At 60.6% G+C, this 27,958-nt stretch overlaps 1 protein-coding gene across 1 annotated transcript; it reads right to left on the reverse strand.

The window, feature by feature from the left end:
• Positions 1 to 226: 226 nt before the first annotated feature.
• Positions 227 to 26,641, reverse strand: MRC2 (mannose receptor C type 2). The gene is made up of 30 exons (XM_027747848.2): positions 26,504 to 26,641; positions 15,398 to 15,796; positions 14,975 to 15,148; positions 14,607 to 14,771; positions 14,313 to 14,426; positions 13,601 to 13,744; positions 12,930 to 13,118; positions 12,068 to 12,222; positions 11,618 to 11,725; positions 9,179 to 9,294; positions 8,873 to 9,021; positions 8,538 to 8,755; positions 8,187 to 8,329; positions 7,517 to 7,619; positions 7,288 to 7,426; positions 6,988 to 7,023; positions 6,503 to 6,663; positions 6,155 to 6,222; positions 5,584 to 5,684; positions 5,351 to 5,496; positions 4,417 to 4,531; positions 4,162 to 4,325; positions 3,828 to 3,936; positions 3,136 to 3,371; positions 2,876 to 3,044; positions 2,560 to 2,709; positions 2,193 to 2,312; positions 1,510 to 1,689; positions 1,112 to 1,138; positions 227 to 465 (listed from the first exon to the last, which is right to left on the reverse strand). Exons 1-30 carry the CDS (start codon positions 26,622 to 26,624, stop codon positions 245 to 247), a joined length of 4,440 nt encoding a protein of 1,479 aa, XP_027603649.2. The 5' UTR covers positions 26,625 to 26,641; the 3' UTR covers positions 227 to 244.
• Positions 26,642 to 27,958: the final 1,317 nt, after the last annotated feature.

Genomic DNA, 27,958 nt, shown 5'->3' on the forward strand with positions numbered 1-27,958 from the left:
TTGGAGGGGGGCAACCTTCCTTGAAACCTTTTAGCCCTGAAAGTGCCTCCACGGCAGCTGGGGACAAGCCCGGAGGTGACCTGTGGGGCAGGAGGGACCCCAGCTCCCTCCTCGTGCCCACCGACCCCGAGCCCGGCCCCTCTCCCTGCCCCACTGCCCCTGCCCCGCGCCGGGGGGGCTGCGTGTGCCGCGCTGCCCGTCCCCCCCCCTCCCCAGGCCCCCGTCCCCAGCGTCCCCCCTGCCGTTAGTCCTGCTGCTCGTTCATCTCCATGTCCGACACCAGGATGTTCTTCTCGGCGGCCTCGCCGGGGTTGGAGGTGGTGCGGCTGTAGCGGGCGCTCTCGAAGGCGCCGCGCTCGGCGCTGCGCCGGCGCCGGTACAGGAACACCACGACCCCCAGCACGGCACAGAGCGCCAGCGCCGACACCACCACCACCGCGATGGCCGTCGTGTTCTCCGGCAGGGCTGCGGGAGGAGAGGCCGGTGAGAGGCAGTTGGGGGGCTCCCACAGCCTCAGTCAGACCGCGGTTTTGGGCAGGATCATGGAATTGGGGGATATCCTGAGCTGGAAGGGACCCACAAGGATCATCCAGTCCAGTTCCTGGCCCTGCACCACATCCCTGTTGTCCAAACGCTCCTTGAGTTCTGGAGCCTTGGGGCTGTGACCACTGCCCTGGGGAGCCTGTTCACTGCTGTTCCCCCAAGGATGGGTCAGCACAGGAACCTGCTTTGTTGTTCTGGGGACATCCTGCCCCTGGCAGAGCTCCTGGGGCTGGGCAGACACTCTGGGTCATATGCAGGAACATCTGGCAGCTGCTTGGGATGGAAGCTGGGGATCCCACCAGCAGATCTGGTGTCCATCCCCCAGCTTGGCCAGGCACTGTGGGCAAGGGCAGGAGAGCCTGGCAAGGGGTTGGCCAGACACACACCTCCATGGAGGGATGGTTCCTGCCGCTGGGGAGTCCTAGTCCAGGGTCAAAGCCACTTGGGAATGGGATTTCCCATCCACAAACCCCATTCTTTGGTTATTTGCACAATCCAGGCTGCAGCACAGGTCTCCAGCACTGGTTACCAGTGCCCTGACTGTGCCCAAGCTGACAGTGCCACTCACCTGCCCTGGAAAAGCTGCTCTCCTCCACTGCAACAGCAACACAGACAGGTGAGTGCACGGCCATGCCACCCTCCCCTCTCCCCAGTGCCAGCACCACTGGTTCCACACCCTCCACTGCTCCCAGCACCACACCACGGACACCGGGTGCTGCACCGGGGGTCCTCTGCTCTGCTCCACTCATGCCCCACCAGCCTCATCCTGCCCCAAGAGGCCAACCCAGCTACTGAGACATGCACAGCCCACCACTGAGCCCAGCGGGGACCTAAAACCCCGACACCGGCCCCTGCACTGGAATTACCCAAAACACATGGCTGGTGCTGCCAGCAGGACAGAGCTCTGCCCCCCAGCACTCTGCTCAGACCCTCAGCTCACCCCACCACACAGCAGAGGGGTCCTACCTCGGGGGATCTTGCAGATGACCCCCATGGTGACGTTGGTGCAGGAGCCCAGGCGCCACACGCCGTTGCTGCTCTGGATCCAGTAGCAGCTGTTCTGGCTGAGCATGCTGGGCCCCGTGTCGTGCTGGCCCCAGTTGGAGTAGTTCACAGCAGTGTTGTCATGCCAGACCAAGGTGCCACCTGGGAAATGGGACAATTAGGCCTGGGGAGGCTGAAGGGGACACCCCACCTCTGTCCCACTTCAGGAAGCACAGGCAGGTGTGATGGGGCAATGGGATTTGGAGCAACCTGGGCTAGTGGAAGGTGCTTCTGCCCATGGCAGGGGGTTGGAACTGGACGGTGTTTAAGGTCCCTTCCAACCCAAACCATCCCATGATTCTGTGATTCTGTGATGGGAAGGTGTGATAGGGTGATGGGGAGGACTAGAGGGCACAGGGCTCATTCCTGCATCTGCAGGCTTCAGTGTCTTAGAGAAGGCTCTGGGCTTCCCATCCCACCAAGCCAGAGGAGGACATACATGGCATGTCCAGCATGGCCTGAAGAACTGGTGTTCCTGTCACACCATGGCATGAGTTCACCTCATTGGTGCCACCAGCAAGGGCTTCCTCTGCTCACTGCAGACCCAGTGGGAATTCATGGGGGTGCCTGGGGGAATATCTCAAACCTCACTCCTTCCTTTGTACCTTTGGGGTTGAAGGTCATGCCCAGCCAGGCGCCCTTGGAAGGGCCCTCGTACGACTGGAGATGCTCCCACACAAAGACATTCTCCATCTCGTCCTGGATGGACAACACTGTGCCACCGACTGTGGAGGGAACAGCGACATGGAAGAGCCCAGAACTCAAAGGATGGAGCTGGGGGAGCAGCAGTGCCTGGGAGCACAAAGCTGAGGAACCACCCATGAACCACCTGATGGTTGGGCAACCCTCACATGGAACAGCAAGGAGACGATGATTGACCAAAGCCAGGCATGGGCAGAGGGACAGGGGAGCTCTGCTGCACCCACAGACATCCTGGGCATCTCACCCTCTACCACCTCAGCCCCCTCATACCTTTCTGGCACCTCCTCATGGCGTCCTTCTGCCCCAGGGTGATCTCCATGTGGAAGGTGTAGCAGTGGTCCCGGAAGGGGATCCAGGACGAGTCCTCCAGCGATTTGGGACAGCTGCCACTGTAGCTCCACTTGTGCGTGCGGGGGGCACCTGGGGAGCACACGGCACACTGAGGGGGGTGAAGGGGCACAGGGCACCGAGGTCCCACGGCACGTCGGGGCACTCAGACCCACAAGGACATGCAGAGAGCCCTATCCGGGTGGGATGCCATCTCCAACCATTGGTGGCACCCCACCTGACCACCCTTGGTCAGCACCTGCTCGGAGCTGGCAGATGCCCCCCTGGAGCTTGGTGTCGCAGCCGGCCGTGCGCCAGCTCCCGTCCGCATCCATGTAGGAGCAGCCCGTGATCTGCTGGGGCTCCCCGTCCTGCCAGTTGGTGTACACCACGTTCTCCTCCGTCAGCCACGAGTAGCTCCGGCCTCCCTGGAGGAGAACCAAGGGGAGGAGACGCTGAGGGGGCTGCCATGACCCCCTTAGGGTCACCCTGCCCCAGGCGCCTGCCCCCTTCCCTCACCTCGTCGGCCAAGCCGATCCAGAGCGGGGCCCGCAGGCTGCTGACGGCCTGGGTGAGGAAGGCCTGGCTGTAGGGGTCGGGGATGGTGGCCAGGGTGGCGTTGAGGGTCTCGCAGAGCAGCAGGGCCTCGTGCCACCTGAGGGGTTTCTGCAGGATGCGGTAAGTGCTGTTGTGGTAAAAGAGGGCGCCGGTGGGCGAGGGCGGGTACGGCGTCCGCGCAGGGCTCAGGGCCGGGTCTGGGGGAGCAAATAGACACAGTCAGAGGGCACGGAGGGCACTCCTGCATCCCAGGAGGGGTCACCCCCTTGTCCATCCCTACCCAGGCCTGGCTGTCCCTGTAAGTGCTGCACTGGTGCAACCAGGGAGGGCAGAGGGACGTCCCCAGGGACGATGAGCAGTGACACCCTGGCACCATCCCCACCTTGGAGCCTGTCCACTAGGATTCACATCCCTATGGAACATGCTGAGCCAGGCTGACATGTACAGCTTTGGGGCTGTCCCACAGATGGCTGTGATGGGGGACCACCCCCCAAGTCAAGCCTGTCTCCCTGAGCTCCTCCAGCACCAGGAGCTCCTCCCAAGCTGAGTCAACGGCTTGGAGCTCCCTGGCCCCACCACTCATGGGGCATCAGGGTGGCAGTGGCAGGTCCCCAGCCAGCAGAGCGGGGGCTGTCCCCTCATGTCCCCCCTACCTATGCTCCGCTGGCAGATGTAGCCGTGCTTCTCCTCCAGGCAGCTCCTGTCGTCCCAGCGTCCCGTGAAGAGAGGGGGTGAGCCGTGCCACACCACCACACAGTTGGTCTGCAGAGCCAAGCCACGGGGTCAGCACTGTCCTTAGCACCATCATCCCACCCTGTGGGCACCCCCACACCAGGGGTGTCCCCTGGTGGGTAGGTCCCCACCCTGCAGGGCCGGATCCTGGTGTGCCCTTGGAGAGCCACCCCTGCTAAAACCTTCCCTTCCCATGGTGGCACAGGGGACTGAGACCTTCCCAGGGGCTGGGGGTGCTGTGGGGGTCTCTCTCACCGGCTTGTCGCGGGGGCTGGAGGCGCTGCAGCCCGAGGGCTCCCCGGGGGCCCAGCTCACGTGCCGCAGGGGCTCCCCCTCCACCCACTGGAACTCCCTCTGCGTGTCGTGGAGGCCGATCCAGAGGTCGAAGGAGATGTTGGGCAGCATGGACGTGATGAAGGCTGCGAGGGACAGGGGAGGGGCTGAGAACCACCCCTGGCAGGTCCCCAGCCAGCAGGGCTGGTGGGGTTGGTGGGGGCAGCGGGGACCTACCCTGCTCCAGGGGGCTGGAGATGGTGGCCAGGACGGCGCCCTGGCTCTCGCACGCCTGCTTCGCCTCCGGCCACTTCACTATCTCGCCTTTGTTGTGGCCATTGAAGCTGAAACACTGCACAGGCAGCAGCACAGGATGGTCCACGGGGGGCAGCTGCCCCCCACCCTGAGCTCTGCACCCTCCCCATCCAACCACCCTCTGCAGCCCCACTCTGTCCCGGTGGCCCTTCTCCCCTTTGCGCCCTCACATCTACCAGCCCCCAGCCACTCCTGCACTCCCACCTCTCTCCTGGCATCCCTGTGCACGCACCTCACCACCCCCTCCTGCACCCCCACCCCACAGCACACCTCTCCCAGCATCCCTGTTAATGCACCCCCAGCATTCCCTAAAAAACACGTGCAGGAATCCCTCTTCGTCCTGCCATTCCGCAGCCACCCACTCTCCACCTCCACAGGGCTGGTGGAAGACCAGGAGGTGACCATCACCTCTCCCTCCTGCCATCCCCTCCCCATCCTGCTGACTCCTGTCCTTCCTGCCACCCTCTGTCCCTCCAGTTCTTCATCCTGCCATCCCCTCTCCATCCTGCTGTCCCCTCTCCATCCGACTATTCCCTCTCCCGTCCTGCCATCCCTTCCTTCCAGCCCTCTCCTCTTTCTCCTCCCATCCCCTTCTCCACGCCGCCATCCCCTCTCCCTCCTGCCCTCCCCTCTCCACCTTGCCATCCCCTCTCCCTCCTGCCCTCCCCTCTCCACCCTGCCATCCCCTCTCCCTCCTGCCCTCCCCTCTCCACCTTGCCATCCCCTCTCCCTCCTGCCCTCCCCTCTCCACCCTGCCATCCCCTCTCCCTCCTGCCCTCCCCTCTCCACCTTGCCATCCCCTCTCCCTCCTGCCCTCCCCTCTCCATCCCTCCATCCCCTCTCCCTCTGGCCGTACCTTGCTGAGGAATTGCACCCATCCTCGGGGACAGCCCCCGGCTGTGGGGGCGGGTGCCGGAGGGAGCGAGGGCTTCACGGTCGTCGCGTTGCTCCGCTTGCAGATGTAGGGCAGAGCCGTCATGCACTTCTGGTCCCCCCAGTCCTCTGTGGGGAGGGACAGGCTGGGCATGACCCCAATCCTCACCGAGCCCCTCATGGCCCTGCCCTCACCTGGGCTGGCCCTGCCCTCACCTCTGCTGGCCGTCATGTACACACACTTCCTGTCCTTGCCGATGGGCCGGGGCTTGCCCGGCGCCCAGGAGATGAAGTTGAGGAGGGACCCGTCAGACCACCTGGAAAAGCAGCAGTGGGAGCACAAAAAAAAGAGCTGAGTGGTAAATGGGACCAGCTGCGTGCCCTAACTGGGGAGCATGTCCCACCACTGCCCTCCTGGGTGAGGATCTCCATCCCAGCACCCCAGGATGGCAAGTGCTGAGCCACAGTGCTCAGAGCTGGGGATGGTGGTGGAGGGACGAGCAGGGCCATGGTGGTGTGGGAATGTGCTGGGGATGGTGGTGGAGGGACGAGCAGGGCCATGGTGGTGTGGGAATGTTCTGGGGATGGTGGTGTGGGGACGAGCAGGGCCATGGTGGTGTGGGAATGTGCTGGGGATGGTGGTGTGGGGACGAGCAGGGCCATGGTGGTGTGGGAATGTGCTGGGGACGGTGGTGTGGGGACAAGCAGGGCCATGGTGGTGTGGGAATGTGCTGGGGATGGCGGTGTGGGGACGAGCAGGGACATGGTGGCTCTGTCTGTGACTTACTTGAACCTCCCATCGTTCTCGTAGGTGTTCAGCCCAATCCACCAGTGCTGCTCCTGGCCCCTGGAGAACTGCACACCCAAAGAGGACACGTCAATGCCCTGCAGGGACTGGGTGTATTTGGGGACAACAGAGGCTGTCACAGGGATCAGCCCTCCCCTCCCCGCCCTCAGCTTGCACCAGGACACAAAACATCACCTCACTGAGCCCCAAACCCACTCACAGGCACTGCACAAGTCCACTGTGACCCCAGCAGAGCCCAGCGCCCCCAAACAACGCGCCCCCATCCCTCCAGCAAAGGGTGAAAGGAGACAGGGAAGAGCAGCCTGGGGGGTCCCATCCCCCTGGTACCTTCTTCAGGTTCTGGCCCAGGAAGCGCAGCTCGGCCTCGCCGTGCACCGACGCCAGCTCGGCCTGGAACCAGCTGCAGATGCGCTGGGCCTGCAGCCACGTCGAGTGGTGCTCGAAGAACTTGTACTCGGCCTCCTGGTACTTCACCCACTCTTTGCTGCCTGCAGGCAGGGACCGGGGTCACGCTGAGGCCGTGACACCCCTGCCATGGTCACCTCGTCCCTTGGTCCCCGTGTGTTTTGAGCCTCTCCTGCAGTGGGCAGGCCTGATTCTGCCCAGACCCTGCTGCAGTCCCTACAGCCATGTGGTGCAGCAGGGGGGGATGCCTGGGCTCCCCGCCCTCCCACTGCCCTGTCCAGGATCCATCCCTCTCTGGGTAACACTGCCTGGATGCTCTGAAGGGATGGTGCTTGTGATGGGGCAGCAGAGGCCCAGGGAGGACAGTTTATGCCCGACGAACACACAGACAGCCATGGTCAACGCACCTTGGGTCGTGATCTCCGGCTCCTTCACGTCAGCACCTGGAGAAAGGGCAAGGAGAGGCTGTCAGCGGGATGCAGGGCTGCGATGCTCCCACTGATGCTTCCCTGCAAACCGCCTGTGGGCTCCAAGGCTGGGATGCCCTCCCGAATCCCCCCAGGAGGAACAGCACCTCTCTCTGACCCGGAACTGGGAATCATCCTCCCACCTCCCAAGGATTCCCCTGCACCTGCTCCGCGGCCCCGCAGCCCATCCTCCTCCAGCTCAGTCACAGCTGGGGGGCTTGGGGGCCCCTTTGCTGGTACCTTTGGGCAGTTTGCAGATCCAGTCCAGCTGGGCTTCGCACTGCATCGGCATCCACTGCAGGGAGGCCAGGTCCAGCACCGCGCACGGCCGGATGTCGTCGTCGTCGTAGTTGCTGCGGTCAAAGTTGTGGTAGAAGAACTGGGGGTCGAGAGAGATGGGTGGTGTTGGGCATTTCCACCAGCACCGGATTTGCCCCCCCCCCTGCACCCCAAACGCCCCAAGACTCACCCCCAGCCCATCACTCCACCTCCAGCTCCGGTCCCCCGCAGGGTCCCGCCGGTTCAGGCCGATCCAGAACCAGTGCTGCTCGTGGAGCTCCGGCTCCGACTCCCTGGGAGAAAGCCAGGGGGATGGGTGAGAACACAACCCCCCTCCAAACCAGAGGGGTTTACATTTATACACAAATATCTATTATTAAATTACATATATATATATAAAATTATATATTTATACACAAATATACAGTATACAATTGTTATTTTATATATTTGTTTATACACGATTATATATTATTTATATATACACAGATATGTATTACATTTATACACAAATATATATTAATAATCTGGCCTTTTTCTGTTTGTTTTCAAAGCCTGCCATCCCCACACACTGGAAGGCAGGAGCTGGGATAACAGGCTCAAGGCTGGAGGCGTTTGAAACCCAAGCTCCATCCTCTAATTACACTGAACTTCCTGCACTTCTCCCACACCCCGTCTTTCCTGCACATTTCCCACATCAGCCACACCTACTGATGCACCTTCTGCACACCAGTTTGTGCTCAGAGAGCCCCATTCATGCCTCAACCCCCCATCCACGTGTGCCAGAGCGCTGTGAGGGCTGCAGGCTCGTGCCAAGCACCCTCTGGCAGCGGGACGTGCTGGTGCCACCAGCTCCTCACCCAAAAATCTTGTTGAGGGTGTTGGCGACAAAGTGCTCCTCCTCGTAGCTGCCCAGGCTGAGCAGCTGGGCCCCCAGCTCCCGGCAGAACTCCTGCGCCGCGATCCACGTCTTCTTCTCGTGCAGCTTTTCGAAGGTGAACACCTGAGGGAGGAGGAACCCGTGGCGTGGGGGGCTCAGAAGCAGGAGAGGAGCAGAGCATCATCCCCACACCCTGGGCCACGCTGCCGCCACCCAGCCCCAGCCAGGCTTGTGTGCTCTGGGCTGCCTCTTGCACCAGAACATGCTCCTTCACCCCCTGCACCACAGGAGGCACAGGCACCCCCCAAACAGCCACGGGAACGCCTCTCACCTTGTAGCAGTGCCGGAGTTTGGGGTCGGAGCTCCAGCCCGGGGGGCAGGTGGCGGTGAGGCTGGGCGTGGGGTAGGGCCCGGGCAGCTCGGGGTTCACCGGCGTGCCCAGGTTCTGCCGGCAGATGTACTTGGCCTTGAAGGTGCTGCAGTTCTTCACCTCCCACAGCCCCATGGAGCTGCCGGTGGCCAGGGCCACGCAGCCACCCTTGTTGTAACCTGGAGCGCTCACGGGAGTGGAGGGGACGCAGCCTTAGGGTGGGGCCGTGCCGGGGGGCAGAGCCAGCACCCCCCCTGTTGGAGGGGGTGTCCCCGGGCCACCCCCGCCCCCCTTACCGGGCTGGTCGCGGTTCCAGTGCGTGTACATCACCTCGTCCCCGCTCAGCCAGCGGAACGCGCCCGTCTCGTTGATGTCCTGCAGGGCTGTCCAGAAATACTCCCCGTCCCAGCCGTAGATGAGGCTGCTCACATAGGCCTGCTCGAACCTGGGGGGCGGCCAGAGGGGGTGATGCTGCGAGTTGACACGGCCTGTGATGCCCCAGCCCTTGTGGGGTCACTCCCCACCTCAGGGGGCTCAAACCCAGCGCCGGTGTGGCACTGACCTGTTGGTGATGGCACTGACCTGTTGGTGATGGCACTGACCTGTTGGTGATGGTGACCAGCGTGGAGCCGTAGTCGGAGCACATCTTGCGGGCGTCGCTGTAGGGGACACGGTCCTCGCCCAGCCAGAAGCAGGAGGGGCTGTGCCACTTCCAGCCCTGGGGATGGGTGACAGGGGACATCCAGCACTGCCCGCCCAGACCTCCCCAAAGGATGGGAGCAATCCCAGGGCGCGGGAGCAACGTCCCACGTCCCCTGCCACCACCTCTGCCTTCTCCCGGGAGGTCTCCTGCCCCCGGCCGCCCCAGCTTGACCCCGCTCAGCTTTGAGTTCCAACAAGCCCCTGGCCCCAGGGGACGGGGCTGCAGGGAAAACAAACACCCAGGCAGCTTCAAAGCCGGGGAAAAGGCTCTCCCTGCCAGGGTCCGGCCCGGCCGGGGCGCGGGGAGGGGAACACAATCCTCCTCTTCACGCCGCGGGGCCGAGTCCAGAGCGAGTCCCACCACAGCCGGCTTTAATCCCCCGCCTTGTTGATGTTGGAGCCTCTCCGGGGCTGGAGACACAATAGTGCCTGTTTTCTGCCAGAGCAGGGAGCGGGGCGGCCCCGGGGCTGGCAGTGGCCCCTCAGCGAAGCGGGGAGGGACACGGGGGCTCATCCATGAGAGGGAACACACGCCCTTCCCAAGGGTGGAGCAGCTGGGGCAGCAAGTGGCCTCAGGCTCAGGGATACCCTGGAAGGGGAAGTATCACTGGGATTCTACTCCTGGGTCCCCTGGGCACTGGAAGGACAGTGGGGGACACGTGCCATACGTAGTGTCATCAGCATGGCGAGGAGGGAAGCAGGAGTAGCTTTAGGAGATGAAAACAACCCCAAATCCCATTTTTGCCCTACAAGTTCCTGCTCCTACAGTCTTTCCCCAAAGTTGGCAAAGCCAGGTACAGACCCACCAGCTGGGTCCCTCTGGAACAACATGGATGCCCCTGAGCAGCCAAGAAAGGGCCCATCCTGGGACAGTGTGGGTTCCTGATGCCCCCAGAAGGATCTGGATGTCCCCAGAGGGATCCCCAACCAGCCCCATGCCTCAGCACCCCAAAAACCCCATGGATGCTCTCCCACACACTGGCCACCACAGGCAGTCCCTGTGATCCAAAAGAGGGCCAGGATGGGATCCTCAACCCCAACTGCTGCCTCCAGCTCCTAATGCCAGTGTGTCCCCACATCCCTCTCCAGCTCTGCCATTCCCACTGCCCAGACCTCCAGCCCTCACTGGTTCCTTTAAGGCTGTTCCAAATTTAAAGAAGGTTTAGAGAAGGGAAAAAAAAGCAGCAAAGCCATCATGAAAAACCAGCATGGTGGCTGGAGAGGACTGGGGCCAAATCCCCCGAGCAAGATGATGATCTGGGTGGCAAAAGGCATCATTGAGGATGAGGAAGGGGAAGAAGGATGGGAAAAGGTCTTTCCCTGGTTGATTTACCACTCCCAGTTTGTTTCTCAGTGGGTGCATCTCTGCTGGGCACCCGGGGCCAGGGTCAAACTGTGGCTGGGGAGGCAGGAGGAGTTAAATCTCCGTGGGGACATCTTATGTGTCAGGACGTCCTCTGAGCTCAGGACTGTTCTGGGGACATGCAAATGGGTGGTGATGGAATTTTGCCCACCAAGTGCCTCATCCCCAGCACCTGCTGACACTGGGGCTCCTCTGGCTACAGCTGGCAGCCCCCATATCTGGCCTGGTGTGGCAGCTTGCTGTGCTGCCCTGAGCTCTGGCAGAGCCGAGTGGCTGCTGGGGTTTGGCAACGGGATGAGGACCCAAGGAGGAGCCCAGCAGCACCTCTGGGAGCTGGCCCAGCGTGGCTGCTTGGTAGTCTGAGCGTGAGAGCCTGCTCTGAAACATTGGGAGAGGTTCAAGAGTGGCAGCACTGCCAGGCTCAGCAACTGGAGACTTCGCAGAGCCACAAAAGCCACTTCCCAGCAAAGCGTGGGAACGGGGTGGCCTCAGCCCCCCGTGGCAGCTGGGGAAACTGAGGCAGAGCATGGGCTGGGTGAGAATCTGCCAGTTTGGTGTCCCCAGAAGGCCTGTGCCCCGCCCAGGGAGGGCAGCCTGCCAGCAGGCCCAGGCACGGGGCCGGCAGCCGCCTCTGTCCCGCCAGGCTCCCACGTGCGGCAGCTTTGCTGCCGTGTTTTGGCACGGAGAGAGGCAAAGGGAAAAAAATGAACATCCCTGCTGGCAGCCAAGGCAGCCCGAGGAGGAGGCTCTTGGATGATGTTCACAGACACATGTGTGTCGTGTCCCAGTTTCTTCCCGTGACCTCCCGGAGCCACGGAGGCAGCGAAGGGCTCGGCAGCCCCGGGGTCTCTGCTGCACCAGCAGCTCCCGGGCACAGACCCCACAGCTCCGGGTGCTGCCCATCAGGGCTCCCCAAAATGGTTTCAGGGAGAGCCCTGGAGAGATGCAGCCGCCTCCAGCCCCAGGGGCCCCTCACCTTTCGGCATCCATGGTCATCCTCCTCCTTCTCCTGGCTCACCCGACCCGGTTTTTTGCAGATGGACGGCAGGGTCTGGTTGCAGGGGCTGTCGTTCCACCTCCCTTCCTGCACGGTGGGAGAGGAGCAGGAATGAGCCTATCCCGACAGCCTGGGGAATTCCCCAGCCCACCCACCCCCACCTCGGGTCCACAGACTTTCCTTCCCTACACCAAATCCCTAAAGATGATGTGCTGGATCCCTCCCATCCCAACAGCTGGGATGAGCCAGGTTCAACCCAGCTGGAGGTGCTCCCTGAGGAATGCCTTCCTCAGGCATAAGGATAGTGCAGTGCTCCCTTTCCCCCTCGGGACCCTCCTATTTCCCCTCTGGGACCCCAAAACCCTCCTGAATTCCTCTGAATCCCCCCTGTTACACCCCCTGGGACCCCCTGCCCCCCCGGGCTCTCACCGGTCCCCAGATGGTGACACAGTCCTCCAGGCTGTCACGGAAGTTGTTGGGCTCGAAGGGGTGCCAGTACGTGAACCTCACGGGCGTCCCGTCCGACCACTCAAAGTTCATCTGCAGCTTGAGGTCATTTAGGCCAATCCAGAGCTCCTCCACATCTGCCAGGACAGGAGGGGAGGGCGTGAAAGTTCCTCCTCCTGGCTGACATTGTGCAGAACCCACCAGTGACACGAGCCCTGCAGGGCTCAGCTCTGACCTCGGGCAGGAAAGGGCACAGCAGGGCAGCTCCTGCCTGCAAGGGTGGACCCCCAGAGTGGGAAACACAAGGACACGGACCCCCAGAGTGGGAAACACGGGGACATTTGCCAGCAGCTTTCAGAGAGCAGCTGGCAGCAGCAGAATGTAAAAGTCCAGACCTGCAGGCTCAGGTCCAGTGAGCTACTGGTTTTCAACCATTCCCTTCCATCCCGTCCCAATCTGCTCCCAGCTTGGAGGCTCCAGCATTTCCCCTCCTTGCTCCACCCTCCTATGGCTCATTGCTGGTCTCCTCCAGCAAATCCAGCAGGATTTTGTTTCCCCATCTTTTCCTACACTAACCAGCTGGGACCAGCACCATTCCCAGCTGCAGCTGTGCAGTTTTTCCTCAGCACTGCAGGCTCCTGGGAACAGCTTTCACATTTGCTGGATGGGGGATGCACCCGGATTACAGGCTCCTCCAAGGAATACATCACCTCCCAGCCTGGGGCCTCCACTCCCTGCACAGCCACAAAGTCAACTTTGCAGCCTCCAGCACACCCAGGGACGTTCCCATGGGCCCCACAACCGCATGGGAAGGGGGCTGCTGGCACAGCGGGCTCCTCCTCACCTTGCTTGATCTGCTTGGTGACGAATTCCAGCTCGGAGAGGGTGTGGATGCTGACCAGGTCCCCCCCACTCCGCAGGCAGGTCTTCTTTGCCTCCTGCCAGCTCTTCTTCTCTCCCACCAGCCGGTAGCAGTTGGACTGGAAGGGCTGCCAGCTGGGCTCGCAGTCCACCTTCACCTCCGACCACGAGTCTGGCAGGACACAAGGCAGCCTGAGGGTTCCTGCCAACCCTCCAGCCCCGTCCTTGGCAGGGAAGGGGCTGCAGTCCCACGGGGTGCTCAGCACAAGCCAAAGCTGCGGTGGGAAAGCCACGGCCAAAATGTAACAGGCAGTGGCAAGGTGAGGGAACGGTGGCTTCAGAGCTCCAGGGACAAACCAAATCCCTCCTGTCTGCAGAGGAGCGAGGGCAGAGCAGAGCACAGAGCACCCCCTCCCCTGGGGACCCGCTGCTCTCTGTCCCTCCCTCACCACCCAACCCGGAATGGCACCGAGCGCTTCTCGGAGATGACTTTTCCCAAATCTTGGGAACCCTGAGGAGCTCAACCCCTGCTCCGCACACCCAGGGCAGGCCGGGGACACCACGGGCACCTCCGTGGGCAGCATCCCCCGGCTGTGGTGGGGTGGGAGCACGCCCGGTGTGCCCGTTCCCGGTGCTGCTCCTGCCCCTGCTCACCCGTCAGGAAGGGGTCAGCCGTGGCGTTGGGCTTCTTCTTGCACACGTAGGGGAGGGCGATGCCGCAGTCGCGGTTCTGCCACCCCCCCGAGGACTCGGTGCGGATCACCCCGCAGTTCTCCTCGCTGGGGTTGTCAGGCTGGTCTGGAGAGCAGGGTGAGGGGGGACAGGCTGCTGAGGAGCCCCCAACGCAGCTCTCCCCGCTCCAGCACCGGTAAAACCCCATTTATTTCGTTATTTTCTATGATAAGATGTGACTCCGCGTGCCCAGGTGGCAGTTGGGGGTCACGATACCAGACCTGAACTGCTCCTGCCTGTCCCCAAACCTCCTGCGAGGGCATCACTGTCCCCAGGGGTGTTTCTGGGTCCTTCTGCTCCCTGAGCACCTCAGGTTTAGGGAGGGGTGTCTGCAGCTGGGGACCCCACTCCAGCACTAAACAGGGATGCAACCCTCCAAACAGGGAATGTCAACCCAGGTTATCAGTGGGACCACCGAGGGTTTGTACATGGCCAATTCCCCCTCAGCACCCTGTGTCACCCCTCCAGCTCCACAGATGTCCCAGCTTGCTCCAATGCCCCCTGGGGCTCTCTGTCCTCAGGTAGTGAGGGGACACCCTGCAGCAGCCCAGGCCACCTCCCCTGCCACGTGGCCATCTCTGGTGGTCACAGGTTGTTCCCCAGCCCCCGTCACCACCACGACCCCCCATCTCACCACTCTCCCAGTTGAGGTACTTGAGGGGCGAGTTGTCTGACCACTGCCAGCCTCCATTGATGTCCAGGTCGTTGAGCCCAATCCAGAGTGTGGAGCTGTACCCAGTCAGGAGCCCTGAGCCAACACAGCCAGAGGGGCAGGATCAGTCCCCCCAACCCCAGCTCAGTCCCCAGCCTGTCACCCCCTCAAAGCCAACCACCCGGGGCAGGCAGAGCAACCTGGCAGTGGCAATGCCCACGGTGCCACCAGCTCTGCCCAGGCAAGGAGGGCACAGCCAGGCTGCCACAACCTCACCGTTGATGTAGGTCTGCTCGTGGATCTCGGTGATGCTCAGCAGGTTGGCCCCTTGCTGCTCACAGCTATTCCAGGCCTCCCGCCACGACAGCGTCGACTGGAAGTTGAACTGGTAGCAGCTGTTGGTGAGATGGTCCTTGTCCCAAAAGGTCTCGCAGTCGTTGCCTGTGGGGACGAGCAGGGTGAGCACCCAACACACCCAAAATACCCCAATAACCCCGTGAACCCCACAGCCTGCTGCTCCAGCACTGCAGGCTGCTGGCAGGAGGAGGGACGAGGCAGGACGTCAAGAGAGAGGAAGAAAAACCCCCAGGAGGGATGGGCACGGAGTTCCTGCTTTTCCCCATGGAATGTTCCCCCCTACTCACTCTTTATGGGGCAGAAGCCCCACCGCTCGTCCTTGCCGTAGTCCTGGGTGGTGGCACACCAGAGGTGCCCGTCCTCCCTCCCCGTGCTGGTGCACTCATGGAACCACTGGTTGTCGTACTTGAAGGGGATGGTGCAGGGCTTCCCGTGGGAGTTGCCCTGGATGGTGTAAATCTCTGGGGGGAGAAGAGGAGCCCTTGCTTGAGGCTGTGTCTACAGGGCTGGAGGGAGGTTTGGGGTGAGGGGTGGTGTGGGGGGCAGGGGGTGCCCGGGGGGGCTGCCCCGCTCCCACCAGCCCAACCCTGCCTGGTTCTGCAGCCCCAGCGAGCCGGGACCGAGCTGGACCCGCCCGCTGCAGCACCGCGGCCTCCGCTCACGTTTGGGGTTGGGTTACGGCACAACACGGCGCCCAGGGGGGGCATTACCGGAGTAGGGCACGGAGCACAGGTCCTCCTCGGTGCCATAGGTCCTCCACTGCGAGCCACGTGCCTGGTCCCCCCTGTCCAGGGAGGCGTTGGCGGGGCGGGCGCCGAGGTGCTGCGAGAGCTGCTCGCCGAGCCCGCGGCAGCTCCAGCGCATGTTCACCGACTCGCGGTCGCACTCGTAGGTGGCCAAGGGGTGCAGCCCCGCCGTGCTGTTCCCCCCGTGCCACGACACCCCCAGGCACTGCATGGCCCCCACGTTGAAGAGGCGGTTTCGGGAGACCCATTTCCACTGCTGGGCCGGGGCGCTGCCGTTGCAGCCCTTGGCCAGTCGCACCAGCGAGTCCTTGGTCTCCAGGCAGCCCTGGGAGCCCGTGTTGTAGATGAGGAAGACCTTGGAGTCTGGGGAAGAAACAAATGGGAAGGGATGAAGCATCACTGGGGACTCAGCACGTGCCATGCATCACCTCCGGCCCCAACAGGACATCCTGGCTCTATGCACAGCAAGGTTTGGGTGCATCCCTGGGACCTGCTTCCTGCAGCACTGACACAGAGTTTGTCCTGATGCCTGTCCCTGGGTGAGGGACTCCAAGCAGGGTGACACGGGTGGGTGTCTGCACCCAGGGTGGCATCACCACGTGTGGCTATTGGGCCTCGGAGCCGGAGCAGAGAACTCACCCGCGCTCACCACGTCATTGGAGTGGTTCAAAACTGAGCTGCCATGGGCAGCACTTGGCCACAGCATTCCCAGGCATTGCAACGAGCCTGTGCCAGTGCTGGAGGAGCCAACGGCTTCAGCACCAGCCATCTGCTCCAGGCTGAGGAAAAGAGAGCAGGGACACAGGGAGCGCATCCGTCAGTGCCGGGCGTGTCTGGGGACCTGCTGAAAGCTGCAGAGCAGACAGCAATGCTGGGAGAAGGTCTCCCTTGCTGTGATGGAAAATGCCTCTACAGCCCCAGCCCATACAGAACGTGGCATCAGGACCCTCTGGAATCCCAGCCCAGGTGTTGGGAGGTGGGAGCTGAGCGAGGGGAATCACTGCCAGCAGATAAAACACGGCCACGGAGGGGAGACAGGCTGAGCTCAACCCCAGCTCCACACACATCCCACGGCCCTGCCACGGGCCAACCCTGCATCCCCACGGCAATTCCCTGATCCCAGCATCACCTTGGTCCCACCCCACCACGAGGCCCCATCCCAAAACCTGTATAAACCAGTAAATCCCGGACGTCACACTGGGACTCGCTGCTCCAGCTGACCTGTCATTTTTAAGGGATACTTTATTTATTCCAGTGAATGTTTCTAAGGTAAAAAGCTGCCCCAGGGCTCCTCACCACCTCGATCTCCCCCAGCTGCCCAAAGCACCACATCAACACCACCACTCCTGTTGTTCTTTTTTTTGTTTTAAAACGACCCATTTTTTTCCACCACAAGCGTTCACCAGAAGTCCAAGCGAGCTCACGGGCCCCGCTATATTTAGCTCTGGTTTGCTTTGGTTTTTTGCCATTGTAGGAATTTTTTGGGCTGAAAAGGTTTTCATTTCCTACTTCCCACCCCAGCCTCACCCTGCCCCAGCTCTGTTGTTACAGGAGGCTCCTGCACATTCGAGCGACAAACAGCTCAGAGAACTTCCTTGCCTTGTCTGAAAGGGAAAAATAAATGGAGGAAAACAGACACCCCCATTGCAGTTGGGAGCTCCAGCATCCACCTGGCTCCAGGACAGAAATGATGCCAAAGGCTCCTTCCCCAGCCCAGATGATATTGGTGATGATGTCAAATAAACAAACAATGAAGCCCCTTTGCAGGGCTTCATTTAATTCAAGGGAAACATTTAATTTCACTGAAAATATTTTTCAAACCAGGACAAGTGGGAAAACAAGCAAAAATGCAGGCAGGGCTGGTTCTGGCTGGCAGAAGCTCAGGTCCCTTAAACTGGTGCTGGTGTTTTCCCAGCTGGAACTGGCCTGATCCTGACTTGGACAGCAGGAGAGCAGCTCATCCCCTCCCCAGCACCATCCATGGCATTCCCAGCCCAGCTCTCTCCCCTTCCCACCTGCAGCAAGGGGGGTGCAGCTCCCCCCAGCACTGGGGACATGGGGGGGGGTCTTTAGGCAGTTTTGGGTGATGCAGCATCACTGCCATGACCCACTGGACCCATGTAGCAGCACTGGGGCAGGATGAGTCCTCCCTGGGGCACAGGTTGATGCCACAGAGCTCTGCAAGGAGCCAAACAGCAGCACTTTGGTCCTTGGAATAGAAAAAGCTGCTCCACTCTGAACATCACCACGGCCAGGGTCAGCTATGGGACACCCTCCTCTGTTATCTGTGAGCCTGTCTTTGCAAGAAAAATTAACATCAGCTTGGAAAAGCCCTGGAGCCAACCCAGGAATGGTGCTGGGGTGCCCAGTGCCATGTCAGGGCTGGCAGCACCGTGCAAGGGCAAGGGCCATGCTCACACTGCTCAGAGGAAGCTGTCCAGACTGGAGGGGGCAGGCCCAGGGCCAGAAAGGCACAAAATATCATTTTACTCTAAAAAGAGAAGAGCTGGAGGTAGGAAATTACAGGGTGAGGGTTCCGGGCTGCCCCCGCCCGCTGCAGGCAGCTCAGCACAGCACAACACGAGCCCACCCCCGGCTCAAAGAAGGCAGCAGAGGCCACCCAGCGTGTCCCCAACCTCCCCTGGGCCACGGAGGAATGGGAAAGATCCACCCCCTCAGCACTTCCAGCTTCTCCCCCTGCAAAACCACCGTGCACTGCCAGGGGGGAGCTGGGGGGTGACCAGCACGAGCTCAGCACCGGGCAGCAAAGCTGGGCTTCACCCAAAACACACTTCCCTTTTCCTTACTCCTAGGGAATTTGGGGCTGATTGACCCCCACTGCTGCCCACGACATTGGCAGGGGTGCTTGGACAGGTCCCTGATGCACTGAGAGGAGTGTTCAGCCTCCCTGACCCCCGGGATGGATGTGGAGTTGGGGGGGATGGGATGAATTTATAACTGTAATTATGCTCTCTAATTTTTCATAGCCAGCAATCACTGCCAGCAATTTTTAAACAGATGGACATATGGCTGAAAAAAGATAATAATGCCATACAACATGGATATAAATTGTCCGTTTCTTGCTGTACAAATAATAGAAGCAAGTTTGGCAGGCTTTTTTTGTTGTTGTTTTTTTTTTATATACATCTCCCTTCTATGTATAACTAAAAAATGTGCTAAAATTAATATAAAATGCTTTTACTATAAAGTAAATCCCTTTATGAATCCCTTTGTCCAACCTGGTATCCCGCAGAGCAAACCCAACCCTTGCAGGAGGCAGCTCCAGAGGAGCATCCCAAAGGGGCTGGGAATGTCCCCATCCCTTCTAGGGCCTGCCCTCCACAGCCATGGTACAGCTCCTCAGGTTTTGGCACCCACCAGCAGACCTGAAATCCCACAGGCAGAGCTTCCCAACCACCCTCCAGTCACAGAAACCCACCCACAGCAACCCCAGATCCTCCCCAAATAGGAGCTGCCCTCTGGAATGGGACAAAGAGCACTGGAAAATGCAATCCTGCTGGATGCTCTGCCTGGAATCACTCCCAGGGCTGAGGTGGGCACCCTGTGCATCCTCTGCCTCTCCCTCCTATATCCTTCATCTTTCCAGCAGAGCCTGCTCAGAGCAGCTCTGCTCCATCACATCCTGCTCCTCCTCCTCCTCCTCCTTTTCCTCCTCTGGGGAGGAACAATGTAAACAAAGGGAAAACCCACATGCTTCCAGCAAGGACAGGGTCTTGTCCCAGCCATGCAGCCACTGGGATGCTGCTTCTGGCTTACTGGTGGGACCATGGAAACCAGTCAGTGCTACAAGGCAGAGTGATGGTGGGGACAGGGAGGGGCTGAGGTAAGAGCTGGACACCAGCTCTGCCTGCAGGAACACTCTCCATGTGGGAAATCAGCAGGAGAAACTGGCCTTGGCACTGCTGGCTGAAGGCTGCAGGGATGAAGAAGCTGCCACCCTTTGGGGCAGCCCTCAAGGCAGCTTTTACCCCCCACACCTGGCTGCGGGTTCTTTTTCCTTAATCAAAAAAAAAGCAAGTTCTCAGCCAGCAGGAAGCCTGAACTGAGGGAACTCAGCTCAACCCTCCCCACAACAGTCCCCAGCAAATAAGGAAAGCTTCACAACCTGCAATTTTGGGGAATGTGGGCAGCACCAGATGAGAGAGGCCACGGGGCTGGGGAGGCTCCAGGGGGCAGAGGTGGTGGTAAACATAGAAAGCCCTGCAGCACAACAGGGATGGGCACCCTCAGCACCAGCACCTCCCAGCCTGGCCACCCACACCAGAACACCCAGGGCATCTGTCACCCTCCCATCACCAGCAACAAATGCAGGCAGTAAATTTAAGAGAGGACTGGCCCCCAGCCCTGGTTATCCCAGGCTGGAGCAGCTCCAGGGCTCTGGCTCATGGCAGCCCAAGGGGAATGCTGGTTCCAGCACAGCAGTGCTGTGAGGCTCTGTGCCCACACCCCGCCAGCTCCTGGGCTCCCAAGTGATGGCAGAGCCCCTTGAGCAGCTCTGGGGCTCAGCCCCCTCCTGCACCCACCCCAGAGAAGGTGCTCCCTGCCCTCGTTCCACTCAGGGCTCCCCTTTATTTGGGGAGCTCGTGGCACTTGTGCAGGAGGCTGAGCACACACAGAGCCAGGGGTGTGATCCCCTCCTCGGGGCTGATCCCCTCCTTGGAGGTCCCTGTGCTGCAGACACACCATGGATGTGGTTTGCTCCAAACCACCCAGCACAGGCAGCAAAGCCTCAAAGCCCACGTGGTGCCCCAGCTCCATCAGGGCTCCAAGACCCAGGAGCTCCCTCCTCCAGGAGCTCCCTCAGGGCCTGCAGACCCCTGAGCTAAAAAACACCTCCACAAAGACTTGGGAGCCCAGGGCAAAAGTTGTACCCATCAGGTCACTTCACTCACATGGTGCAGAAACAAACCCCTGTTCAGCCCAAACCTCCTCATGCCACATGCTCTCACCCACCAGAAAACAGGGCACCTCAGCCCCACATCACCTGCTCCAAAACACCAGCTTTTCAGCCCATTATTGCTGCCCAAAGGTAAGGAAGGGCTCCAAAACCCACATGGCACTGATGGAGGAAAAGCTGTGGGAAGTGAGAGCTCATTACACAATAAACAAGATGGGGAAGTGTGGGGGATGATCAGCAACAGAGAAGCAAAACCCCCCTGGAATAAAAAAACAACAGAAAATGAAGACAAAAAAAACCCCCCACAGATAGGCTGAGAGAGTTGGGGTTGTTCAGCCTGGATCAGAAAAGGCTTCAGGAAAACCTCAGAGCCCCTTCCAGTGCCTAAAGGGGCTCCAAGAGAGTTGGAGAGGGACTTGGGACAAGGGTTTGGAGTGACAAGAAAAGGGGGAATGGCTTCCTCCTTTCTCCTGACAGAGGGCAGGTTTAGAAAAAATATTGAGAAGAAATTGTTCCCTGGGAGGGTGGGGAGGCCCTGGCACAGGGTGCCCAGAGAAGCTGTGGCTGCCCCTGGATCCCTGCAAGTGTCCAAGGCCAGGTTGGACGGGGCTTGGAGCAACCTGGGCTAGTGGAAGGTGTCCTTGCCCATGGCAGGGGGTGGCACTGGATCATCTTTAAGGTCCCTTCCAACCCAAACCACTCTGGGATTCTGTGCAGAACCAATAATTGTTGCTCACTGAACACAGGAGGGTTTTGCCTGAGAGAGCCCCTGCCAGGCCCAGCCTGCACAGCCCTGAGGAGGGGAGAGAACTGCTGGGATGGGGAGAGACCAAGCCCCAGCTCCATCTTCAATTCCATATTACTGGATGAAATACTCCTCTAGATGAAAACCCTTGTTCTGGAAAGAGGTTCCCAGCAAAGCCCTGGTGTCACCCCCAGCTGTCAGTCCAGTTGACACCATCCCCTTGTGGAGAAGAGCAAAAGCACGGCCATTGCCATGAAGGGCAGCAAGTTTTGGCCCCAGGAAGGAGCCTGTGCATGCCCCTGAGGGCTGGGAAGCGACAAAAGCAGCAGCTGTGCTCGTGGGAGCTCCCAACAGCAGAGCTGGAGTATCCCCTGCTGCCATCGACCACAGGACACGAGAGCATCCCCACCCCACCCGTGGGAAGGGTGTCACGGCTCTCCCTCCCTCCTGAGCTGCTTTTGGCATCAGTATCTCCATGGAACTGCTTAAAGAGGAACTTCAGACTGAATAGAAAATAAAAGGGAAGGAAATACAGCTGCACCAGCAGCCCCAGACACGCCGGCAGCCTCTGGCTCAGGAAGGGCACCGGCCACGCTCCCGTCTGCTCCAGAGCCCGGGGCAGACACAACCTCCCACCTCCAACACTCCTAAATTAGAAGTTTGCACCAGATGCTGCCTGACATCCCACAGATTCACCCAGCCCAGCACATCCCCGGGGCTCAGCTGGGGCCAGACTCCTCCAGAGGCAGCTCTGGGTGCTCCAAGCCAAGCTCCAGAATAAAGGTTGTTGGTTGTTTTTTTGGTTTTTTAAAAATAAACCTCCAGGAATAAGGAGCAGATCACTTGTTAGGGGGAAGAAAGCGAAGCTCCTGATGGCCTGGTTGGGGGTATGGAGCAGCAGGATGTGCACTTGGAGCTGAGGAACTCCTCTTGGCTCGAGGAGAGGAGCTGCTGTTTATATGGTGGGAGCTGGACGAGACGAGCTCCTTACTTGGCTGCGCCACCGCCGGCTACCTACCACCCTCTGCCTCGGGAAGGGCTTGGATGAGGGCCACAGCCTTCACTTCAGCCTCTCTGCAGGCACTGAGAAGCCCATTCTCCCTGCACCCTGCCCAGGACACACACAGATAAATGCATTCCATGAGGGATGCTCAACCAGGGCAGCTCAAGGGACTCACCCAGGGACGAGGGAGATGGGAGGCTCAGCATTCACCCTCTGATACCCAGCAAAGAGGGGAAGGATGGAAACTTTCTCCCATTTCTCCCCAGACTTGGCCCAGGCTCCAGCCCCGTGGTGGCTGCACGCATCCAGAGGTGCTGACTTCCCAGGAATGCAGAGGAAGGCAGCAGCATCCAACAGGCTCCAGGCGGGATGCAGGAGTGTGACAGACCCACTGAGGGCACAGGGGGAGGAGTGAAGGCCCCCTCCCAGGACACAGTGGCCAAACACCCACCCCTGGCAGTGCCATGACCGGGCACTGCTCTGGCCCTGGCTCCTCTGACCACCCCCATCTGCTCATCCACCAGAACCACAGACCCCCTGGCCAGCAAACTGCTGTGGTGGCCACCTCCAGGGGGGTGAGGTGAGGTGCAGGACACCCCTAACATGTCCCCAAACACATGGTGCTTCCAGCACAGTTGGCTGAAGACTCACCAAATTTTTCAAAACTACTAAAGAAACTCCCTGCAAAAACCAGATAAAAGATCCATAGATTTCTCTTCCCTTGTTTCTCCAGCACCATTCCCAGTATTACTTCCCCAAGCAGTGCTCCAGAGCAGGATCCCAAATTTCACCAAACCCAAGCACATCCACACCACAGGGGGCAGCCCTTGGTGTCCCACAGCTTTGTTTGTTAATTGAAATGATATTTCCCATGAAAATCCCCCCTGGGTATCCTTTGCCTCATGCCCAGCACTCCCAGACCAGGCATTACTGGGGTAAATGGGGCTGTTACTGCAGAACCCAAGTCTGGATTTGGGGGGAGGAAAGGGAAAGGCTCAATCTCCCCACTCCCATCTCAGCACCATCCTGCAAACATGGAAAGTCCCATTTCCATCCCAGTTCCTGTGACATCACGAGGAGCAGTGCAGGACTGAGCAGTGGGATGGGGATGGTGCTGGAAAACACCCTGTGCCCCCTGCAAAGAGCCAACCCTGCACTCCTGGGCTAAGCAGTGCTCCCAGGAATCTGCAAGGCAATCCACTAATCATTTTCTAATCCTTAATTAACTAAAGATGGGTCCTTTAAGAACAAGAGCATCTGTGTGGCTCTTTTGGGCTCCGAGCAATCTTAGGAATGACAAAAATGTCGATGCTCCGCGGGCTCCGCACGGTTCAAATTAATTAAAATCCTGCTCCTCGGCTGCACGTGAGGAACCAAATCCTACAAATTGCTTAAACAACCTTGGAGAAAGGCTGGGTGGGGATGGGCTGGAGTGGGTGGGTGGGTGGGAGGGCACTGCTTCCACTCCCACCAGAGATCCATCCACACTGGTGGAGCTGAGCAGGGCACAGTGATCCCCTGGGCAATGCTGGGACCTCCAGCAGAGCTGGGCAAAACCCTTCCCTTCCTGCTCCGAGCACCCACCGAGGCACCGGGATCAGAGTCTCCCGTGATGGATTTATCAGCTGGAAAAGATGCTTTAGCAGGCAGGAATTATACCCCTCAGCAGACATTTGCTTTGATCTGGGGGCAAAAAGTTTCCCTGGAAAACACTTAAGGAAGAGGGAATGCAGCAGAGGGAATGCAGCAGAGTGCCTCTGCCCTGCAGGGAAAGGTGCAAAATCCAGCCAGGAATAAAGCCAGGGAGAGAAAAACCTGCAACGTGGCTTTAACCATCACCAGGACCTCACGCCTGAAAACGCCTCCGCACGTGCCCACCAGGAGCACCTTCCCATGGGAAACCTCCCAGGGCCCCCACACCAGCAGGGTGGCTTTGGGGGAAGGGGACAGCTTTGCACTGAAGGTTAAAATAAATCTCTTTTGCTTTTCACTCTTGTCACTCTTGCGCAAGAACCATCCCTGGCCCCGCTGCCGCTTCCCGGCTGCTGCTGCAGGCGCCAGCGAGGTCCCCGCTGTCCCCTGCCCCCTGCCAGGCTCTGAGCAGCAAAGCCACCACCTCTGTTCCCCTTTCCTGCTCCCAAATAATCCAAAGAAGACCGAGTTATAATTTCTCGGGGCTGCATTTGCCGTGCAACAATCTATTTCCATCAGAAAGGGGAAAACGGGGAGGAGGGAAATTCCCGCAAGGGCTGCTCTGTCTGTTGTAAATTCTTCCCGGGTCCCTTTTGTCCCCTCCCTCGATGCAAAGCCCACACAGCAGGTCCCACACTGGGCACTGGACAGGTGGGAAGATGATCCAGCACCAAATCCCGGCATCCACACAGGGACCTTGCCCTGCCTGCAGCCACGTCAGGACAGGAGGTGCTGCCTCGGTTTCCCCGGGATGGGCCCGCGGTGCCCACACGATGCTGCAGAGACGGGGCAGTGGGAGGTGATATCCCAGCAAGGAGCCCCAAACCTCCTGCCAAAAGAACCACTCCAGCTTTCCTGGTGGAGGAGTTTTTTCCCCAGAGGCAGGAGTTTGGCACCAACCCCTCGAGGAAGCAAGAGCTCCCCAGGGGAAGCAGCGCTGCCCGGCCGGGCCGGACACTGCCGGCGGTGCCCTTGCAAACAAGGGACTCTTGGGACCACTCTATCCCCATCCCAAAATCCCAGTGAGGATCCTTCCCGAGCTGCAAACCCAGCCTGGTGCACTGGATGTGGTACTTCCACTGGTGCCATCCCTGACCCCTTCACTCACTGGGGCCGAGCCAGGGCTGATGGTGGGGGGAGCAGCCAAAAGTGAAGATGGGGATGGGGAGGGGGACGAGCTGAGGGTGCTCAGCACCAGCAAGGCACGAGTGACTTGGCCCCGTGGCTGGAGGCCTCTGAAAGCCGCCTTGTTCCTCTCCCAGCCCCTGCACGGGGTCGGTTCTCCCATCTCACCTCCAGGACAGAGGTGCCTCTGTCCTCGGGATCGCCAGACCTGGATCCCACCGACATTTTTTAGGATGAAACAGCCAGAACCGCCCCTTAGAGGTAGCAAAGCCCTGCTGAAATCAAGCAGCCCCCTTAAAACCCACAGAAGGAGGAATTCACGGCCCTCAAGTAAATTATGGGGAGGTTTAACAGGAATTCAGCTGCGGGAAGTCGACGGCTCCTCCAAGCACCTCGGGGGATGGGGGTCTCCTCATCACCTCCTCCTTTCTCCACCTCCCAGACCAGCAGTTTCTCCTCTGATCCCAGGACAGATCCCTCGCCTGGCATGGGATTGCTGCCCACCGGCACCGTGTCCATGACCCCCCTCGTTTTCCCCTCGGGATGCTCCAGCCCCAGGCGCTGCGGGACTGGGGGGAGAGGGGAAAGGGAGGGCAAGGGGGGAGGAGAGGAGCAGTGCCCTCCTGTGCTGCCGCTTCCAAATCTGCTTTGGATTTGCTAAATGTGCTCTAATAAAATAGGCCAAGGGTTTACTGTGGTTATTTTCAGGCAGAAGTAGCCAATTCTGCTGCCTTTTTTTGCATTTTTAAAAGTTTTCTCAGTAGGGCCGAAATAATTCAAGGAAGCCCCAAAAGCAGCTCCTTGCTTCAGGGCTAGACTATCCCGGGATAAAAAGTGTCTCAAATGGCAATTCCAGGGGCAGTCCCAAGGAGCCTCCGGTGTCTGGTTCACGGTGTCTTCAGAAGGTTAAAAAAAAAAAAAATACAACCCGTTGACTTTAGCGTGAGAAGTTACAAAAAGAAAAGTTTGGAAAAACGCACTCGGGCCCCGGGGGGGGGCACTTTTCCATAGGATTAACACGTCGGGAGAGGGGAGGGGGTCAGGATGGGAGAGGGAGGAGACCTCCAACAAACCCCTTCGGCCCCTTCCCGACCTCCCGCTCCGCGAACAGCCCTCCCCGGGGAGACAAAGGGCCGGAGCGGGGCTGGGGGTCGGCCGAGCCCTCCCCGGACCCCTCCCGCGGCCGCGGAAGCGTTTCCGCGGGGCTCGGCGGGCGCCGAGCGCGGGGAGTTTTACACACTCGGAGCGATAAAAAGCGAGCGAAATAACGCGGCGAGAAAAACAAACGCGGCGCGGCCGGAGCGGAGAAAACAAAACGCGGCGGAACGAACGGCGAGCGGAGGGGGATGGAGCAAAACGAACCGTGGCAGGAGCAAATAAAACATCCCGCGAGGAAACAAACCGGAGCGATTCCACCGGCGATGGAGCGAGGCGAACCCCCCCCCCCACCCCATCCCCGCCCTGCGCGCCCCCGCCGGGGTCCCGCCGCCCCCCGCCCGGCCGGGGGGGTCCCCCCAGCCCTCCCCACCCTTTTTCCCCCCGGGAACGGAGCTCGGGGGGTGCGGAGGGAGGGGAGCGCGGTCCCACCTGGGTGCGCAGCGCCGAGCACCAGCTGGAGGCCGAGGAGGCAGCAGAGGGGGGCGCGGAGGGGGGGGCGCGGGGGGGGGCAGAGGGGCCGCGGTCCCGCCGAGCCGCGCCCCATCCCCATCCCTGCCCGCTCCGCTCGGGCCGCGCCGCTCCTGCCGGGCCGGGGGCGGGGAGGGGACCGGGGGATGGGGGAGGAGGAGGAGGAGGAGGAGGAGGAGGAGGAGGAGGGACGCGAGCGGGAGAGGGAGGGGAGGATGGAGGGGGGGGAAAAAGTTAAAGAAAATAAAATAAGCGTGCGCGGCCGGGCTCAGACACTGCGTCAGCGGGGCCCGGCCCACGGCGGGACCGGGGGGCGGCGGCCGGGGGGGTGCCGGGACAGGGGGGGCTCCGCCCGCGGCAGCGCGTCCGGAGGGCGGGGGGTCCGGGGGTGAAGCTGCGGGAGTGGGAAAAGCGGTGCCCAGCCTGGCCGGGGCATCCCTGCAGACCCTCGGGAAGGGTGGTGGGGTCCGGGGCTGAAGGTGGGGTCCGGGGGTGAAGCTGGGGGGTTGCCCAGCCTGGCCAGGGCATCCCTGCAGGCCCCCGAGGAGGGCGGGAGCGTTTGAGGGTGAAACGCGGGGGGTGGCAAAAGCAGAGCCCAGACTGACCGGTGCCAGTCCCCTGGGGAGGGCGAGGGGGTTTGGGGATGGAGGGGGACCCGGGCATGAAGTGTGGGAGTGGCAGGAGCGGTGCCCAGCCTGGCCGGGGCATCCCTGCAGCCCCTCGGGGATGGGCTGGCTCCCTCCGCAGAGCGCCCACGCGGCTCCCTCCGCATCCCGGGTGGTCCCGATGCCCCGGGACAAGTGAGAGGGAGCGTGGGAGATCCCCGCGGTGCCTCCAGCCCCGCAGTGTGGGACCCCACCTCCGCCGGGAAAAACAGCCAAGGGCTGTTGTGAGCTCCCACCACACGCCCTCCCTTGCACCACTGGGTGCCCGGCAGAGTTATCTCATCCCAAGCCCAGCCGGATCCTCCTCCTTCCATCCCTGTGGCACAGAGCTGGGCAGCTCCCGGCTCAGCCGGGGATGAGGACGCTGAGGCCGGACACAGCTCATTGCACCTCCCACCACCCGGCCCGGCCCTCCAGCCGTGGGGTGCAGGGCTCCAGCTTCCCAGTGCTCTGCTGAGGGCACGGGATGAAGTGCAACCGCGGGATCCAACGCAGATATATCCCACATCCAGGAGCTGAGTATAAAAGGCTTTTTTAAAAAAGTTTTTAATAAGTTTTAAACTTTTATTTTCACACCTCCACTTCAGCAGGGCTGCCCAGGCCCCCAAAAGCCACCCAAGGAAGGCAGTATACGTGGAAAACACTGGAAAATGGTGTATTTCTGGCTTTCTACATCCACAGGGCTGCACATTTCTATGCAAGGCGCCCCCACTGCAACGGGAGCTGTGCGGGCACCACAGATTCCTGCTGT

The sequence above is a fragment of the Pipra filicauda genome, unplaced genomic scaffold, assembly GCF_003945595.2.
Source record: "Pipra filicauda isolate LSUMZ 115617 unplaced genomic scaffold, ASM394559v2 scaffold193_size2426894_pilon, whole genome shotgun sequence".
Lineage (NCBI taxonomy): Eukaryota > Metazoa > Chordata > Aves > Passeriformes > Pipridae > Pipra > Pipra filicauda.

Excerpts from the sequence above, each read along its gene's own strand:
- MRC2 (XM_027747848.2), bottom strand. The coding sequence starts at position 26,624 with ATGGGGATGGGGCGCGGCTCGGCGGGACCGCGGCCCCTCTGCCCCCCC. Across the intron at positions 8,756-8,872 it reads CTGGAACCGCGACCAGCCCG|GTTACAACAAGGGTGGCTGC; the intron begins GTAAGGGGGGCG and ends TGAGCGCTCCAG. Across the intron at positions 2,313-2,559 it reads CATGAGGAGGTGCCAGAAAG|TCGGTGGCACAGTGTTGTCC; the intron begins GTATGAGGGGGC and ends TTCCCTCCACAG.